This window comes from Prosopis cineraria, unplaced genomic scaffold (assembly GCF_029017545.1).
Source record: "Prosopis cineraria cultivar Desert tree isolate PC_DT_omini unplaced genomic scaffold, ASM2901754v1 PC1, whole genome shotgun sequence".
Taxonomy (NCBI): domain Eukaryota; kingdom Viridiplantae; phylum Streptophyta; class Magnoliopsida; order Fabales; family Fabaceae; genus Prosopis; species Prosopis cineraria.
This window is the reverse complement of record NW_026555332.1, coordinates 6,543,206-6,562,766: the sequence shown is the minus strand read 5'-3', so window position 1 is coordinate 6,562,766 and position 19,561 is coordinate 6,543,206. Positions and strand designations below refer to the sequence as shown.

At 32.7% G+C, this 19,561-nt stretch overlaps 1 protein-coding gene across 4 annotated transcripts; it reads left to right on the top strand.

The window, feature by feature from the left end:
* Nucleotides 1–219: 219 nt before the first annotated feature.
* LOC129312084 (DNA ligase 6-like) lies at nt 220–13,656 on the top strand. 4 transcript variants are annotated; one of them, XM_054954662.1, is made up of 19 exons: nt 221–2,874; nt 3,004–3,121; nt 3,224–3,305; nt 3,813–3,906; nt 4,009–4,105; nt 6,025–6,127; nt 6,330–6,458; nt 7,083–7,130; nt 8,802–8,899; nt 9,042–9,107; nt 9,589–9,748; nt 9,852–9,959; nt 11,223–11,272; nt 11,711–11,745; nt 11,866–11,927; nt 12,007–12,168; nt 12,257–12,345; nt 12,773–12,872; nt 13,185–13,656. In XM_054954662.1, exons 1-19 carry the CDS (start codon nt 606–608, stop codon nt 13,491–13,493), a joined length of 4,179 nt encoding a protein of 1,392 aa, XP_054810637.1. In that variant the 5' UTR covers nt 221–605; the 3' UTR covers nt 13,494–13,656. The 4 variants fall into 4 exon arrangements, with proteins under 4 accessions (XP_054810645.1, XP_054810637.1, XP_054810628.1 ...); XM_054954653.1 differs by having other exon boundaries at nt 3,813–3,915; XM_054954670.1 differs by lacking the exon at nt 7,083–7,130 and having other exon boundaries at nt 220–2,874; nt 3,813–3,915.
* The last annotated feature ends 5,905 nt before the right edge of the window (nt 13,657–19,561 follow it).

Sequence of the window (19,561 nt, the reverse complement as noted above, 5' to 3'; positions counted from 1 at the left end):
ACCTCAAGGATACGATGGACAAAAACACAGTTTAAAGCTTTGAAGAAGATGATTTCGGTTGAAAGAAAAGAAGGAAGAGAGGGGGGGGGGGGAGAGCGAGAGAAGAGTGGGAAACACGAGAGGAAGAAGAGGAGATCAAAGAGTCGAACATGAACACCAATAGATGTTGAGAAGGGCAAATAGGTTATTTAACCTAAAAATATAACTGTAAATAAGAACTTTGGGCTTTCAGAATAATTTCAAATTTCACTTTGCCTCAACTGTAATTTTGTTGCTTCTTGGGGCTGAATGCCAGTCTCACTAGATTTTATTTGCAGTAATATCCCTACAATGATTCTGAAGAAGTAATGGTGTGCATGGCGCTCTTCGGATTTTCGAGGCGTTGCCCTTTACCCCGCGCGTCGTTAGTCTACTTACGATTCACAAAAGAAAAGAAAGTATTTGTTTGGCGCCATAGATACGAAGTAACCCTGGCAAGAAGAATCCTAAACCAGAAGCTGTTCTTTCTTCTGGAATCTAGACCCATCAGCAATAGATGCTTTGTCTTCCTTCTGCCCATTCACTGAGACAACACAACTGCGTAAGCTTCTTCCCTAACTTCACAAATGCACAAATCCCAAACCCTAAGTTCGGTCGAGCTCTTCCACAGCGCTCTCCAATCCCCAGATTCGTCGCCTCCCTCAACGTCAGTCTCTCTCCAGCCACACCACTCTCCTCTTCCATCGTCTTTCCCCCAATCCAAACTCATCCCCAAAACACGCTTCCTGGTGGACGCATTCCGCCATGCCGGTGATTACTCTGTTGCTTACTTCCTTTCCCATTTCCACTCTGATCACTACACTGGTCTTGGCCCTAATTGGTCTAAAGGCATTGTTTATTGCTCAAACACCACTGCTCGACTTGTCGTTGAAGTGCTTGGGGTTCCTTCGAAGTTCGTGGTCCCTTTGAGGCTCTGTGAGCCGGTTGACATTGATGGCTGTGAAGTGACACTGGTCGATGCAAATCATTGCCCTGGGGCTGTCCAATTCTTGTTTAAAATTCCGGGTGTTGATGGAAAGTGCGAGAGGTATGTTCACACGGGAGATTTTCGGTTCTCTAAGGCAATGAAGTTAGAGCCTCTACTTGCTCCATATATTGGTGCGGACGCCGTATTTTTGGACACAACCTATTGTCACCCGAAGTTTCAGTTTCCTAGCCAAGAAGAGTCTGTAGCTTATGTAGTTGATGTAGTAGGGAGGACTGAAGGTGAAAATGATTGTTCGACTAGAAATGTTTTGTTTCTTGTTGCTACTTATGTTGTTGGGAAAGAGAAGATTCTGCTTGAACTTGCTCGTAGGTTTAAACGTAAAGTGCATGTGGATGCTAGAAAAATGGAGGTTTTGCGAGTTCTTGGATATGGGGAAGGCGGTGAGTTTACAGATGATGACTCTCAAACTAATATTCATGTTGTTGGGTGGAATGTATTGGGTGAGACATGGCCATATTTTAGGCCTAATTTTGTTAGAATGATGGAGATTATGACTGAGAGAGGGTACTCTAAAGTTGTGGGTTTTGTTCCAACTGGATGGACTTGTGAAGTGAAGCGCAATAAATTTACTGTGAAGTCCAAGGATTCGTTTCAGATTCATCTTGTACCATACAGTGAGCATTCTAATTATGATGAGCTCAGGGAATATGTAAAGTTTTTGAAACCAAAGCGTGTTGTTCCTACGGTAGGTGTAGATGTTGACAAAACTAACAGTAAACACGTGGAGAAAATGATGAAGCATTTTGCTGGGTTAGTTGATGAGACAGCCAACAAGCAGAAATTTCTAAAGGGATTTTATTGTGCATCTAGTGAAGGGGGCTTCAAGTTTGACGAGGATGATAATGGTGTCATGAAGCCGGGGCAGAACATGGAGACAGAAGAGAAGTTATTTGGCAAGGAAGGTGATAAAAGTTTTAATCCAGATATTGTTCTAAATTTGTCTTCTACTCTTGAAGAATCTGACTTGCGGGACCCTCCATCACTAAAGGACGAGGAAACAGAGAAAATCAGTCAAGAGATGTCTTGTTATTTGCCTGCATGGGTGACTCAAGGACAAGTTTTAGAGTTGATCAGCAACGCAAGGGGCAATGTTGTTGAGGCTGTTTCTGATTTCTATGAACGTGAAACTGACTTTCATGATCAAGTATTTTCCTGTCAGACCTCTGACTCTGTTTCTTCATCCAAATGCTTATCAAATGACAACGATTTGCTCTCGAAACCACCTGTTGTTAGTAGTAAAACATGCATGAATGTTGACATTTTACCAAGTCAAGACTTCAAGTTATCCACCCTGAGACATACAGTAGCAAGTAACATTTCTCCTGCTAAAAGGAAGAGAAATAGTGAAAGAAAGCTAACCAAGAAAGTAAGAGTCAACGCAAAATCAGAATCAAGTGGGCCAAAACAGTCAAGCATAACAAAATTCTTCACTAAAATCTTGCCTGACATTATCCAATCAGAAGATTTTGAAGGTAGTTATCAAAGCCCTAAAGCTGAAGACTTTCCACAATTAGATGTTGAAAAAGCGTACAAGGATGAGATTGACCATTTCATGCAGATAATAAATTGCAATGAATCATTAAAAGAATATGCTATCGCTATAATTGAGAAGACAAAAGGAGACGTGAATAAGGCATTGGATATATACTACTGTAATCCTGGCAATTTTGCTGATAATGAGAACTCTGTTCAAGTTGAGTGCAAAGTGGACAACTCTTCAGAAAAGAAATGCGTGTCACGGGAAGTGGGATCTACACCTGATATTTCTGTGCAAAGCGTATCAATGGAGAATGTAGATGCAACTCTTGTATCGCTACCACTGAAAGCATACAACCCAAAAGAACATGGTTTGTTTTATTTGTTCCTTTTCTTTTTCCTTTTTCTGGTTATATTAATTCAGTAGGAGTTTTTCAATTTACTGATACCACTGTATGTTATTGATAATCCCAAACATATGTATAAAACTGCCATAACAGCATGTTGGAGAGATGGAGAGTTTGCTCCATATTTGCATCTTGCACGAACCTTTAACCTTCTTGAGGATGAGAAAGGGAAGATAAAGGCTACTTCAATGTTATGCAATATGTTTAGAAGGTTACTATATTCATTTTTTCTATTTTATGGAATCATGTTGGTATTTATTTGTAATGGGCTGATTGACAAACATTATGTCCCTATGGTGTTTACACAATACAGTTTGTTGGCCTTGTCTCCTGCTGATGTACTTCCTGCTGTATATCTATGCACAAACAAAATTGCTGCAGACCATGAAAATAAGGTAGGTTACTCCTTTCCATCTTTCTCAATTGCTTTTCTATCTTTTCACTTAAATTAGAGTGATCCACTGAAGCTCAAGCCATTATTGTCTTAATACACTATTTTGTTCCCTTTTTTCTTCTTTTGCGTATGCTGTATTAAATTTTAGAAGTCTTCTCCTGCAGTGGTAGCATTACTTTGAGTCCCTAGTTCCGATTTTCATTCCCCTGGCTTTTTTTTTTTTTGAATTGCTACGTTTCTTCTCACTTCCCTTTTTTTAGGGATATTGATGTTGCAGAGTGTGGTATTACTCTCAAGTAGTCTTTTTCATGTCACAAAAAATTAGTCATCTTCTTTATATCATTCTCCAATTCTGAGTTTTCTTATTTTTGTTATGGGGTTTGAGGTTTTCATTAAACATCTTAAACAAAATGCAAATTTTATTGATCTGAACTATTGAGCAAAGTTTGTACCATATAATTAGTCATGCATTGAGAAAGTTCTTTTGCTTATTTTACCAATAATGTAGGAATTAAGTATTGGTGGAAGTTTGATTACTGCAGCACTGGAAGAGGCATGTGGAACAACTCGAATGAAAATAAAGGAGATGTATAACAAATTTGGTGATCTTGGTTGGATGATAGTTTTGATGGATTTTTGTGTTAGACTGAAAAATTTTATTCTGAAGGCAGGAATAATTGTGGAATAGTTTCTTATTGTTAAAGGTGATGTTGCTCAAGAGTGTAGACAAACACAGAGATTGCTTGCTCCTCCAACACCACTTCTGATTAAAGATGTTTTCTTCGCGCTTCACAAGATAAGGTTTGATAGGCAGTCTTGTTTTTCAATTTTTGGGACTTGCACACTTACTAGTATTATTTATTGACTACCTAAAGGTCTTTTTCCAGGTATTTAGCTGATAACCTAGATGATTGGTAATATGGAAGTTGGGATACTAATGCGTTGGTCTAACGAACAAATATAATCAAATTTGATTTGTTTGTCATATAATATATATGTATGTATATTTCTATTTTGATTTGTGATAATTATTTGTTGTAAGAAAATCTTCTTGTTTGAACTTTAATTGAGGCTTATGAATGTTTTTTCTTAATTATATTGATCGCAAAAAAAAAAAAAAAACCTTTTGAAATTAAAGTTTTCCTATTACTTAAAGTTGAGGCTTTAAAATTTCCATTAATAGGATTAAGACTATAATGTAGGGAGAATGACAGAGAGGTTCAAAAAGTACCAATTAATTCAAGTTAGGTCTTAAGTGTCAATCATAAATTTGCAACTCAATCTTTCAATTTTGTAACTTTATTGAAATGAATTTGCAACTTGTATTTCAAATTTTAATAGGAAAAATAAATTTTTTATTCATCAACCATGTTAAAATTTGGAAAACAAGTTGCAAATTCATTACAATGTAGTTGTAAAATTAAGAAATTGAGTAGCCATTTTTAGAATTTGGCATTTGAGACCTAATTTGAATTAATTGATCCTTTTGGAGTCTCTTTGTCATTCTCCCTGTAGTGTACTCAGGGTTATTGAGCTTAATGAAGAAATGACTTTGGGCTTCTGGTTCAATTCTGAAATAGAGTGTCAATGCATGATCATGTCTGATATAACAGTTCGATTTTATGTAAAACCTTCAGTTTTCCTTTAACTTGAATACTAAAAATTATGATAATCTGAGCCTTTATCTTTCCTGTTTTATGTTTGTATCTTGTTATTTGTACAACACTGCAGGGTTTTCCCTTCTTTTTTCAGTTATGGTTGGATTGTGTGGTTGCATGCCTACTTTTGAACTATTGTAGTGTTTCCACTGAGCATTGTGCCTTTTTCTTGTGGTGCTGATTAGGGATAGGTTGGTTAAAAGAAGAGGTTGAAGGGAAAAACCTCGGAAAGTGATTTTTTTTTTTTTGGGCTCCCATATCAGATTTCAATGTTCCAATGAATTCTGTCATCCTACTGTTTTTTTTTTTGGGGGTTCAAACCAGCACATTTTGCATTTGTCAATTTTATTACTGAAATCATCTTTATCGATATATAAATATAAAATTTCTAACAACTCATCCTATTCATTAGCCATAAAAAGTATGACTCATTTCTCAAAGCCCATGCAATCCAAGATATTGCCAAGAATTTGATCCAATTGAAGCCTGCAAAATGAGGAAAATGATATAAGCTATCAATTTTAGTTTACACAAGATGTTGACTGCAAATAAAAAGGAAACAAACAAAGAAACCTGGGAGCATTATGCATGTGCTAGAGCGGTGAAGAGCCATGACAAGTGATTCTCAGATTTAACACGTAACACAAGAAAAAGAACAAGCACTAATGCTATAGGTAAACCATGTGGAAGGGGACAAGAAATGCATATGCTGGCAATTTGAGGATGTCAAAAACTCCTTAACCATCAAATCCTACACTGCCACCTGTCCATTCTGTTTTGCTCTTCCATTTTTCTCCTGCAGTTGGACTTGTTTGTTATTACTAACTGGGCTTAGGGTGAAGACTTACTCGGCTGAGGCCTTATCTGATATACCTCTTGGATTATGTTTCTTATAGATTATGAATGATCTCATTGATGCATAATATACTAAATGTTATATTTATTTGATTATCATGTCTGTAGTACTATTTTTCCCTACTCATTTATTTATTTCTTTATTTTCATAAAGCTCTAATAATTTGTGAACTATTAAATTAAGTATACTCATGTGGTACTTATCAGCTTACAAACAGGCAATGGAAGCACTCTTCGGAAGAAAAGCATAATTGTAAATCTTATGTGCTCTTGTCGGGAGAAGGAGATAAAGTTTCTTGTTCGTACTTTGGTAAATATCTTTATTTCTTAGAAATACTATGCAGCTTTTTTTTTTTTTTTTGTAAACTATGACTGTATGACAACATTCTCTTTGTTGGCACTGTCTTTGACATTTAAAAATGTTGGCTGGTGATGTGGTTCTTGATCACGTTTTTGTAGACTTTTCCTTGTTTATATGCTAGTTCAGGTTTTCAGTTTAATGTCTTGTGTAGGTCAGGAATTTACGGATTGGTGCAATGATTAGAACTGTGTTGCCTGCTCTGGCTCAAGCTGTTGTTATGAATTCATGCCCTACTCTACACCAAGATGGAACTGCAGAAAGTCTGAAGGAGAAGCTTCAGGTTTATTCTGTAGCTATTTGCTCTTACCTGTGCCAAGTTTATGAATGTGTGCTTCTGAAAGCCATCCTGTTGGTGCTTTCGTGTCCCAATAATTATCTTCCAGATCCCATTTAATAGATGAGCTTGTCTGTTGTAAAGCAATTTTTTGTGTTGTATAGTAAAATTCTCCTTATAATCAATGAAGTACAAATAATATAGAAGATCATCAAATATATATAGACCTTTAATCCCTTGACATGTCTGGTTAAACTCACTGAGAATTATCCACAAGCTAGATAGTACACAGACGTACTTGTCATATTATGATACGTGTCATAAAGTAGGGAACACTTTTCTGAATTGTAAATGTAAAACTATCAGATCATAAGATTCACTAACAAGTAAAGGATGTTTTTGGAATATAAATTATGAGAATTTCGTCTGTTTCTTGTGTAAACCAATATTATTCTCCTTTTCTTTAGATGAATCTTGCGTGTTTTGCTGTGACAGTTTATCATTTTAAACTTTTCATTTTCTTGCAACTACCTGATGCTCAAAATTATTGAGGATCTATTGGTTGACTAAGAATATTGATTTATTTTCATTTAGGGGATTAGGCTGATTTTCCCCCCTCTGCTTTTCTAGGGCATTTCAGCAGAAATTGTTGAAGCATATAACATACTCCCAAATTTGGTAAGCACTCATATGGACAAGCTAAATCTTGCTTGTTCTTTTATATGATTGAGTTTTTCAGATTTGGAATTGTAATTTTATTTTGCTCATACAGTTGGTCAAAATTGCTTCATGTTATGGGCTGTCACATGAACGTTCATGTCTCTCTCTCTCTCTCTCTCTCTCACATTGTTTTTTTTTTGTAATCTCTTTCCAAGGGAGGAGTAAGAAGCCAGTTGTTAAATGTCGTTGTCTGTTTCTGAACACCTGTTATTGAATGTGAGAAAGCAAAGACATAAGTTTAAAATCACCAGAATCAATGCAGAATCATTTTATATGTGAAAAGTACAAAGGATTCATTGACTAAATTTCTGTATTTGTGCAAAAACAGAGTGCGTGCGCGCGCACACATATTTATGCATGCATACGTGTGGTGGGTTTGTTTGTGTAACAAAATAAGGAAATAATTGGAAAATGTAGACCCATAAAGAATGGAAAAGTATAACCATCACATGAAGAGAATAGCATTGGAGAATTGTTGGGATTGATATATGAAATCCCAAAGTGATCCTATGGTGATTACTAACACTCTTTGTGATGTTGATGGAGAATTGATGTTAACCATCTCTACCTTGCTCTCAGGTTTTTCAATCCTTATTCTCGGCAGAGCTTTTGTTAGCACATAAGTGACTTGAGTTTTAGTTGAGGTGTAAGATAGTTCTTGGGATTTTGGATAGGCCTTATCTTTGATGAAATGATAGTCAATCTCCACATATTTAGTTCAATCACTTTGCACCAGAGGTTTTGCAATATTGATAGCTGCCGTATTATCACTTTTAACTTTCACAGGACCTAGGCATTCAATTTTTAAATTTGGTGAGAAGATATATAAGCTATAATCCTTTTCAAATGCCTTATGCTTAGGCATAATTATTAGCTTCGGCTCTATTGTGAACAGCCACAGTTTTTTTTTTTTTTGCTTCTCTAAGTTTACAAGTTTTCCCATACCTGTACCACAATATACTTTCATTAAATGTGTTTCTTTGAAAGAAAATACCTTTTGTTTGGGCCAATTTGTGGTGCTGGAGAATTCTACGGGCATCAAGTAAATTGATTGATGATATTAACGGGAAAGCCCATGTCATGTTTGCATGAGATAGGTAAATGAGCTTGCCTATTGGTCTTTGAAATCTTTGGGTCAACATGGAGGCTATATTGAGCATACTTGAGCTTATAGTTTTCCTTCATAGGAGTTTCTGCAGGTTTGCATCCTGACATCCTAGTTTCTGACACTCAAGATTGGTGGGAACTACCTTTTCTGCATGACTGCATGATAGATATGAGGTGTTGTGAATGCTTAGTAGAAAATAAAGCTTGCAATCTTGCATTTATTGTGCATAGAAGAATGGCCTAAATACCCTTGCATTGATTATGCTTAACCAGAAATTTCCTGAATACTTGTGTATTTTTTTTTCTTTAGCGGAAAAGTGAGGGTCTTTTAATCCAAAGCACAAATTTGGAGGTTGCTTACCTCCAAAATGCTGTAGTTTAGTGTTACACCCGCACATGTGTGTGTGTGTGTTGTGAATGCAAATTGTTGAGGAATACAATTTTGCTTTGTTTTTCTGTTTTTTGGTCAAAAGGAAGTATACGTGTCTTAAAATGTTAACCCATGCTGTTTACTCTACGCAGGATGTACTGATACCATCTTTAATGAACAAAGGCCCTAGTTTTTGTGCTTCAAGTTTGTCAATGGTTCCAGGAATACCTATCAAGCCTATGCTTGCAAGGTATGTATTCTCATACATATTCAGTTTCACTTGTTAATGATTTTATGACTCCCAGGACAGGCTTTTTTTCCCCCAGTGTTCTCTGGACAATGCCAAGAATACTTATTAATGCCTTTTCATTCTTCATTTATGTTTCCGGCAGGATCACCAATGGCATTCCCCAAGTACTGAAGTTATTTCAAAATAAAGCATTTACTTGTGAATACAAGTGCGTCCTATTCCTCTTGTAGATTCCTTCTTTCCTTATCTCTGTGTGCTCTCCATTTCCTTTGAGTTTTAATGTTCAGTGCATAAAATGGGACATGGAAGGAAGCAGCATTTAGTTGGGGTATACTGGAAATAGGTTTGAAATTTTGATCACTGTGGCTCATTTGCTTATCAATGTCATGGTCATGTCAATGAAATATCCTCACCTATATTGCAATTGAGTTGTGTGTGGGTGACTAAATAGTTGAAGCAGCAAATTAGAGCACACAAATCTTTTAATGTGTCTGCTGCACTGGCACTTGGAATTAGAGTAGATGAATCTTTTATTTTGTCACCTGTTTCCTTTGACATGGCTTCATTGTGTTTATTTGTTTTATTGTTATTGAGAACATTTGGCATTATTTGTCTTTTTGTCTCTCTTCTAGAAGGACAAACTCCCTGCTTTTTACATATTTGTAGGATTGAATTTATTGTAATTTCAGATATGATGGCCAGCGGGCTCAGATTCACAAATTAAGTGATGGGTCGATTCGTGTTTTCTCAAGAAATGGAGATGAAACAACATCAAGATTTCCAGATTTGATTGATATAATTAAGGAATTCTGCAAGCCTGTTTCAGTGACTTTTATACTGGATGCAGAAGTATGATTTTATTTGCATGTTCACATTTTCTGTGATTAACTTATTCCTTCTTGTCAATTAAGCTCCTTTTATTCGATGCTCTCTGATTTCTTCTCATTTTCAGATTGTGGGTATTGATAGGAAGAATGGATATAGGTATATGGCTTTCCAAGAATTATCTTCACGTGGGAGAGGAAGTAAAGATGCCTCGGTTACTGCAGAGAGCATAAAGGTTTGGAACTTAAGTGCTTAAAAATGAACTGAAAAGCATGTGTGTGTAGAACCTCAAAAACTTAATGTGACATGTAGAAACCTGAAACCATAATTATTTTGTTCTGATGTTGTGCTGGATGTATTGATTGCTTGCTGGAAGGCTTGTGGAGAAAGTTTTAAGGAACTCTTTTCTTTTCCTTGCACAAAAATTATATAGTTAACGCTATTATAACCTTTAAACCAAGTGTAGAGTCTGAGATATGTTATGGCTTTATTGTAAAACACGTACAGAATGATGGTTGTGTAAACCTTTTAAGACAAAACGCAGTATACAAACATTTGGGCATTTTATAGTAACTATTGTAGGATGGATAATCCATCTTATGATGGGGTCAATTTATTGAAGGTTTTGTAAAATCAGCATATTGCCTTTAATTTATTCTCTTTCCGAGTAAAGTATCCTTGTTTTAAAGTAATTTTCTAGAACATTGCAGATATGTTGAAGAATTTATTTTTCCTGCCTTCTTGATATTTAATTTTTAATAAATGTAAAGGGGGTCAGGTTTCAGTTTTTGTGGTCTTGACCATGTACACTTTCCCACCCAATTATTTTGAAAGTCACTCTCCAGTACCTCCCTTAAAACAAAACTATTTTTTAATATATATTAGAATAATTGTGAGGTGTACATGACGTTCCTGCCTTATTGCAATGTAATACTCATGGGGATACAATTAATATTTCTGAACAACCTACTGATTAATTCCAACTAATCACTTAATACTGCCCACAAGGATACGGCCTGTAAATTTTTGTGGAATTGAAGGGTAAAGCCAAGTGATAAGTTAACAAAAGGGGCCTTCAGTCACAAGAAGCGGATGAGCAAAGCAGTAGTAATAACGGATTATAAAAAAGGTTCATTGAGAGAGCTTTGATAGGGGATTCTAAAAGTTCCATTATGAAGCTCCTCAGCTAACAAAATGAAAGCACAGCAGCACAATTATCAGGATTTAAAAATCAACCATGATTTAATGCTGAACTACTTGTCTTATGGGTTTAAGCATGGCATTTTTAAGTAGATGGTTATCACATCTCTATGTAGTATATGGTATTGAAAAACATGAAAGCTACTAAGGAATTTCCATGCTCACACATGATATCTTTGTTCTCCTTATCTGTAATTTGAGGTGGGGTGAGGAAGGTCCGCTTATTGGTAGTTATCAATTCAGTTTTTTTTTCCCCCTGAATACTAGATGATCTTTCTTATATCTTTTGTTCATGCAGGTGGACATTTGCCTATTTGTCTTTGATATCATGTTTGCTAATGGACAGCAGTAATTATCTCGAACTTTTTCTTATTTATGCAGCTCAAACTTCTTAACTTGCCAGAAACATAGATAACTGATTTGAAGAATGCTAGAAATGCTCACCGTGCATATAGCAATGCTTCCATTAATTGGCTGTTGAATACATTGTCCCTGTTCAGCAAGCCATATAGTAGAATTGACACAACAGATTATAATGATTTTAGCTTATCATTTGTTTGTATTGGTGGGTAAGTTAGGGTAATATAAGGCCAGATTGGATGAGAATGTGGTGGCTTAGACAAAAATGTGACGTTTATTATTCCACACATCAATTGCAATCATTGTTCATTCCTGATGATAGAGCGTGCTAGTTAAAAGTTATTCAATGCTTGGGCAATCTCCTTGTTAAGTACTTGATTTTGCTAAATAAAGTCTTTGTTGATTCAATCAAGTACTTGACTGCAGGCTTTTGGGTTTTCCTCTCCGTGAAAGACGAAAATGTATGCATCTGGACTTCTCATGATATCATGAATCTTTTACATTTATTGGCAAGATAAATATATAGCCGTAGAGTTTTTGTACCATAATTTTTACCCTTATACTTGTCGGAAAATATGTAGATCTGAAGGATTTGTTTCATGGCGAGAAACTTGGTTATTTTGAATATGCAAAGGAAACTACTGTAAGTGCTGCTAGTTATACCTTCTTAGTGGAATTCATCTTCATGGTTTTGGAGATTTTAAAGACCTGTTCCTTTGTAGATTGAAGCGGATGATGCTTCCTTAACCTGTGAAGCCACAGTAAGTAGGATAAACTCTTTCCTAGAAGACGCAATCCATTCTTCATGTGAAGGAATTATGGTGAAATCGTTGGATGTTGATGCTGGATATACTCCATCAAAGCGTACAGACACATGGTTAAAGGTTATTTGTTGTACAGGACTTGTGATCGCTTTGTTTGAGTATCACATATAATTTTTTTTTTTTTAAGGTTTCAACATTTCATTTGTAGGTCAAGCGAGATTATGTGGATGGTTTGAATGATTCTCTTGATTTAGTACCAATTGGTGGTTGGTATGGAAATGGAAGGAAGGCTGGATGGTAATTTATCCTCTTTCATATCTCTGTTATCTGTTATAATATGCTTGAGGCAGTGCGCTGGGGCTTGCATACGATTTTTTTCATTTGACTCTACCTTAGTAGTGCTCGTCATTCATGGCAAGTAACGTGTGTAAAAACTAAAAATGGTTGAATCTAATTTGAATAATCATTTTTGCCCCCCCCCCCAAAAAAAAATAGAATAATCACTACTTAAAAAGGAATCTTGCTTTTGCGTGAAGGTTTATGCCTCTTATGGTAGAGGTAATCGTTTGTGTGCCTCAACTAAAAGTTAAGCACTTCGGAGTTGGTTCTTAATTTGATGCATCAAATGAAAAAGTAAGAGTGGCGGATGAGAAAATGTGTCTCATCATACTTCATATTGGATATTTCATGCAATTTATATGATCCGAGTCCCCTATTGTTGCAGGTATAGCCCATTTCTCATGGCATGTTACAACCCTGAAACAGAGGAGTACCAAAGTGTATGCCGTGTGATGTCTGGGTTCTCAGATTCCTTCTACATAGAGGTAAAAATGGTTGAGTTTTGACGTGCTTCTCATATTCTGCCATTCTGAGCATGCTGAAATCATATCTTGGCCAAAGACTCCGAAGGCCAATGTCCTATGTCACACCCACTTCATTTTATCATTCTATTTCCAAATGCATAATCATATGAAAAATCCAATTCAAATAGTGGGGAGCTTGCAGGAATGCACCATTGACGTGGAAGTCAATATGATTGATGATCTTATTCTCATTTCCTTGATGTTGTTTTTCTGACATGGAGCAAACATACACCCTGTCTTTCTTGTGAATAGTGTGTTGATTTTGAGCTGCAGATGAAAGAATTCTTTTCTGATGACAAAATATTGTCGAAAAAGCCACCATATTACCGAACGGCGGAGATGCCTGACAAGTGGTTCAGTCCACTACTTGTTTGGGAAATAAGAGGTGCAGAATTTACAGTATCTCCAGTTCACCATGCTGCCATTGGTCTGGTTCATCCTTCTCGTGGCATCTCAATCAGATTCCCCAGATTTGTTCGCAGTGTGTCGGACAGGAACCCAGAAGAATGCAGCACCGCTTCTGAAATAGCTGAATTGTTTCATTCTCAAACTCGGAAGATGGATGTTGCAGCTGACGATTAAGTTTTAATCACTTTATATTATCTGTACAATCTCTCTTGTAATTTTTTGTGTGTGTATATATTAGCTTGGTAATTATGTTTTTTGTTATTTTGTATACTGCTTGATTTGTGCCCCTTGTAGTCTGTAGAGTCTTAGCTCTATGACATGGTTGCTAAATTTTTCCCATCCATATCTTTTTAATTAAACTTTTGAAAAGAAAATGTTTTTAACTGGTTTTTTTTTTTTTTTAACCAGAGTTTTTACCTCGTTAGCATGAACCCTAGGAGTTTTAGGGCTTGTTTGGTATCTATTTTTTTTTTGTTTTTGGTTTTTCAAAACTATTTTATAATATAGTTTTTAAAATTGTTTTTCAAGACAAAATAAAATGAAAATTTGTTTAGCTATATTAATTTAAAAATAATTTTAGAATAAAAAAAATCAATTGATGGTAATGGCTACTTGCTGTTAATGGTGGTGATTTATTGTAATTATTAATTAAGGTAGTTATAGTTTTTAATAATTAAATGTAATATATTTTGAAAACAAGAAAAACAACGAAAATGGTTTTGATATTTTTCTATTTTTTTGTTTTTAAAAATAAAAATGAGTATATTTTTAAAAATAAGTGGGTTCAAAACATTCATCCAAATAGTTTTTAATTTTTTTATTTTTAAAAACAAAAATATTTTTACAAATTAAAAAAAAAACAAGTCCCTAATTTGTAAAACGTTACCGTTGTTTATGCGGGGTGTTTGTTTGGTTTTTTAGATTGTTAAAAATTTATTTGTTACAAGTTTATTTGATGAAAGTTAGTTTAGTAAAAATTGATTATTATAATAAAATTTGTATTGAATATATATTTTTAAAAATGAGTTTGTTAAATTGAAAGTTATTTGAATCAATAATAATTTATACTTTTAAATATGTAATGATAAAAAAATATTAATTTATAATAATTTGTAATTTTTTTATAAATGTAATATATTATAAGTGTTTGAAAATGCAACAAAAAAATTCAAAATAATATAAAATTTAATGTTAAATAATAAGAATAAAAAATATAAAATTTAATATTAAAAAAATTATGTAATAAATAATTCAACATTCATTGATATTAAATAATAAGGATAAAAAAATATAAAGTTTGACATATTGAATAAAAATTATATAAATGATTTTATAATATTAACACTGAAAATTAACATGATTAATTATTTAATCTATATAATGTCTAGTTATAATATTTTTTTTAAAAAAGTTTGTTGGGAACTAAACTTTTATTAGTTTGATTTATCAAGAACTTGCATGCAATTTCTTTTTATAATCATATAAAAAATAAGAGAAAGTCATATCTTAAAAGCACGCCTCAAAAGCTTTCTCATATTAAGTTAAGGAAAAGAATTTTCAAAAGCTTTTTGAAAGAATTTTTGAAAAGGATTTAAAATAAATATTTGACTTTTTAAAAATTTTCAAAAATCCTTCTCTAATGTCAGAAGTTAAATATCCAAATTGTCCAAAGTATATCTATCAAGGAATCCGTTTGGTCACTATGAAAGAATGATAAATAAATAAAAATAAATCAATATTGAGAACTATTTTTCTGATTATATCATTTTCACGAACTTTAAAAGTTCAACATTAATTATTAAAATAAATTAAGAGCATGTATGGAAGTAAAAGGAAATTTTAATTTATATTAAAAACTACATTACAAATGACAAATAACAAAAGTTACTTAAATTTGGACTTGATTGTATTTAGTATGAAGTAAATCACAATGTTTATAATTTAAAGTTACTTTTTTTATATAAATTTTGTAATTATATATAAATAAAAAATGATTTTTACGGTGCAATAGGAAGAAGAAAAGGGAAAGCAAAGATGACTTTTGACAACATGCATTAAAATCGACTGGAATCAAAAGGAAAATATCATTTTGAGATATCAAATAAATGTTGTTATGTGTTTAATATCTAAATAATTTTATTAACGGGGACTGTGTTTAAGGGATGGGGTTTAATCTCTTTGTATATGATGAATTAAAATTTAAATTCATGCAAGAAAAGATATTCATACTTGATGCTCAATTGTGGCTTGACTAAGATTGTTTCTTCTAAGAGAATACCTATGGCTGCAGGTAATATAAAAATTCTAAATACTTTTTAAGAATTTTTTTTTGGAACTGTGAAAGAAAAAAATGAATGAAAATTTTATTTAAATTTTAATATTATGCTCCAATTCTTTAGATTTAGCTTATAATTATAAAACCAATACGAGTTGAGTCTAGTAGTAGAAGAAGCTAATTCCTTACAATATAGTAAATTAGTGTTTGAATTTATGTTAAAAGAGTTGTCCCGTGCGTACATTTAGTACTAAGAGTACTTTGAACATGATTGTTTCAATATATTGACTTGGGCTGTCCATTTTACACATCTGATATGATATGGATGGTTGGGAGGGAGATTTTGAACAAGGTACTCTAATGATGTGAATATACTACAGTTTTTCAATGGAATGGTGCCTTTAGAATTGGACACACCAATTATTCAACCATTTCACTTACAACATTGTGAGGGAGAAGTGTTCATGGACAACCAGAATGAATATGGAAATGAAATGGCGTGTCAGCCTTTTCTTGATCTGAGGTTTGGTTTTAACAAGGTTTTTTTTTTTAACCATTCATTACCTAGCCCTAATTTAAATTAATTTTTAGTAATTGTATTTAGGAAAAACATAACTTTATGCCTCTATATTTTGATCGTATTTTGTTATTAGTTTATGTACTTTTTAAAGTATTTTTAATCCTTGTACTTTCATTTTTTATTGTTTTAGATCCTTTAAAATCCTTATACTTTGTTCATAGCTAGACTTAAAACAATAAAAAATGAATAAAAATACAGAGATAAAAAACATTGAAAAAAAGTATAGAGACTAATAACAAAATACAATTAAAATATAAGGACTTAAAATTATATTTTTTTTTATATTTATCACATTTTTGTGTACTCTTTTCCCTCGTGAAAATCGCACCTAAGAATGGTTTGCATAACCATAATTCTTTTGGTATCTTTTACTTTCAACCCACTCAATTAAGGTAGATTGTGAAAGGTGGTGCCCTTTTTTGGGTTTGTATTTTTTACCGTTTCCTTTGTTTTTTATAGAGCTTCATTTTCATTCAAAAATTGCACCTAGGGTCACCAAAGGAGAAAAATTGTACTGAGGACTTAATGCACCCTGAAATTATTCTTTAAGCCTAAGGGTCTCTTTACAAATATGTTTTAGGGAGGAAAAACAAATACAATTACCCTTGGCAAGAAAAGGTAGCAAGTAAAAGTTAAAATTTTTATAACAAGATGTTCACATATTCACAACTTTAAGATAATATGTTAACAAGTAATTATTTATTCATTGTGAAATTTTTCTTCATAATTGACAAGTTCGTGTTGGCCAAGTTTTCAAATTTACAACATAAAATTCAAATATTCACAAGTACAAGTTTTTCTATTTACAAGTCAAAATCTAAAATTTATAACTTCTTATATTCACAATTAAGGTTCATCGTGACAACAAATTTAAATTTTTACAATTACATGTTGACAAATTCAAAATTTTAGATTTACATATTAACAAGTAATTGTCCATTGTTAGTGAAATTCTTATTTAGATATGATAAGTTTTGTTAACCAAGCTCATAAATTTACAACTTAAAGTTCAATTATTTACAAGTATAGGTTTATCTATTTATAAGTTAAAGTCTTGAATTTATAATTTTATATATTTAGAACTAAGGTTCATTGTGACAATAAACCGTAGGGCCGATAATTTGGGCCAAGTTCGACATGCCAACTCGAACCCCTAAAAAAAAGTTAGGGTAGGGCTTAGCTTTATGGGTTTTTTTTTAAGAGAGTAAGATTCTTTAAGTACAATCCGAATATACTCGGCCCGAATTGAGCCCAATCGTTTGAATTTTTGATTTTATATATATGTAAAGTCAGTAATTTTAGCCAAGCCTGATAGCCCAACCTGAATCTAGTTAAAAAAAGTTAGGACCGAGTTTGACTATATGGGCTTTTTCAAAATGGTATAATACTTTAAGTTCAATCCGAATAAGCCTAACTGGCTCGAATTATCGGCTCTATAGTAAGGTCAGATTTTTATCAGATATTCACAAACTTATAATTTTAAGTTCATATATATTAATAAGTAATTGACGATGGATGGTGAACCTAAGGGCAATTGTATCTTATCTCTCTAAAACATATTTACAAAAAGACCCTTGAGCTTGCAGAATATATTTTAGAATGCATTGGAGTTTAAGTGTAATTTTCCCTCTTCTAGAAGCTCTAGGTTCAATTTTTCTACCCGTTTATTTGTCAAGGTTTATTTATAGTTATTTATTGTCCAATAATAAACATTTTTCTTTCAAAAAACATTCAAGAAAATGACACAAAAATCCTTTAAAATAAACAAATGATAGAAAGAAATCGTGAACTAAATAATTATTTCAAAGTCCCTAGATCCTGCCTGTTAAGAACCGAGAGAAATGAATATTAATGAAAAACCTTTTCATCAAACAATAACAATGATTGCAAAGCCACTCGACATTCCTTCACTTGAAGGATCATAACTCAAATCAACCCACTTAAATGATGATCAAATCTTAAACATGAGGACTAATATGAAGAGAGGATCATTTTAACCTTCTTATCTTATGTAGGATTAAACTCCCTTATCTAAATGCCTACTCCCTTTAGTCTTATTTATAAGGCAAAGAGAGAAAAAATTTTGGTTTTATTTATCAGTTACGTCACTAAATTTGTATCATATATTTTTTTTACCCTCTATTAAATGTTAGAAAGAGAAAATATGTTATTAAAGTGTGTGTATTTAATAGGGACAAAGTTGATAACTTATTAAATTTTAAGACAGAGTTAATGAATTTTAAAGTTTTTTTTATACTGATAAAACATGTTGGAAGCGATCTATAAATAGGATTAGAGAAGTAACTTTTATCTCTTTATAAGGCTAACAGCTAACCATAATTAAGTAACAACTAATTATGATTAACAATTAATATTCCAACACTTTGACATGATTGTTTTTGGAAAATTATCATATTGTCCATATAAAGTAAAATAAAATAAAATAAACCACCACAGTTCACCAGCCAAGGGCTACGGTGGTTGGAGAATTATTAATCCTTGATGTTGAATGACTTTAATGAGCATGACAACGATCGAAACAAAAAAAAAAAAAAAAAAGTTTAACAGGGACAACTTGTTTTCCTAAATTTATTTTATTAGTTTATCAGTTTATTGATCCCTTGATCTGAATATCAATAATAGTTAAGGCGATGAATTTTGTTGAGGCAACTAATTTATCAAAAGTTATGTTATGAGTTTAAAAGTTCATTAATACCTGGAATTGAATGACTGTAATGTCTAAGACAATGACTATTTCATTTCAGCGAATGACAAAAAATGCTTAACCAACGACAATTAACTTTCCAAAATTTATTTGAAGTTTATTGATCTCTAGAGTTTGAATGATTGTAATATTTATGATAATAAGTTAATAACTACTTTGTTTTAGTGAATGACTAGAAATTAACCAGTAGTAATTAATTTCATAAAAATTATTTTATTAGTCTACAAGTTTATTGATTTCAGGAGTTGAATGATTGTAATGGTGAAGGCAATGTCTACTTTTGTTTCACCGGGGTTAAAAACACTTGATCAATGGCAAGTAATTTTCCAAAATTTATCTTATCAGTTTACAAGTTTATTGATCTCGTGAGGTGAATATGATTAAGACAATGATTATTTATTTCAAGGAATAACAAAAGCCACTTGACTAATGACAACTAATTTCTCAAAATTTATTTTATCAATCTACAAATTTAATTTAAATGTATACATACCAATCCATTAATATATTTATATAGGGTTAATATGTAATTTAAATTTTAAAAGATGATTTAAACTTTAAACTTTTAAAACGCATATTTTAAACTTTAAATAATTAAAGTTGGGATAATTTTACCCTCATATTTAAATTTCAACAAACATCTATTAATTTTTTTAAAATTA

Coding starts and splice junctions, on each gene's coding strand:
- LOC129312084 (XM_054954653.1), top strand. CDS start 606: ATGCACAAATCCCAAACCCTAAGTTCGGTCGAGCTCTTCCACAGCGCT. Junction 9,960..11,222: donor TTACTGCAGAGAGCATAAAG/GTTTGGAACTTA, acceptor TTGTTCATGCAG/GTGGACATTTGCCTATTTGT. Junction 12,169..12,256: donor GTACAGACACATGGTTAAAG/GTTATTTGTTGT, acceptor TTTCATTTGTAG/GTCAAGCGAGATTATGTGGA.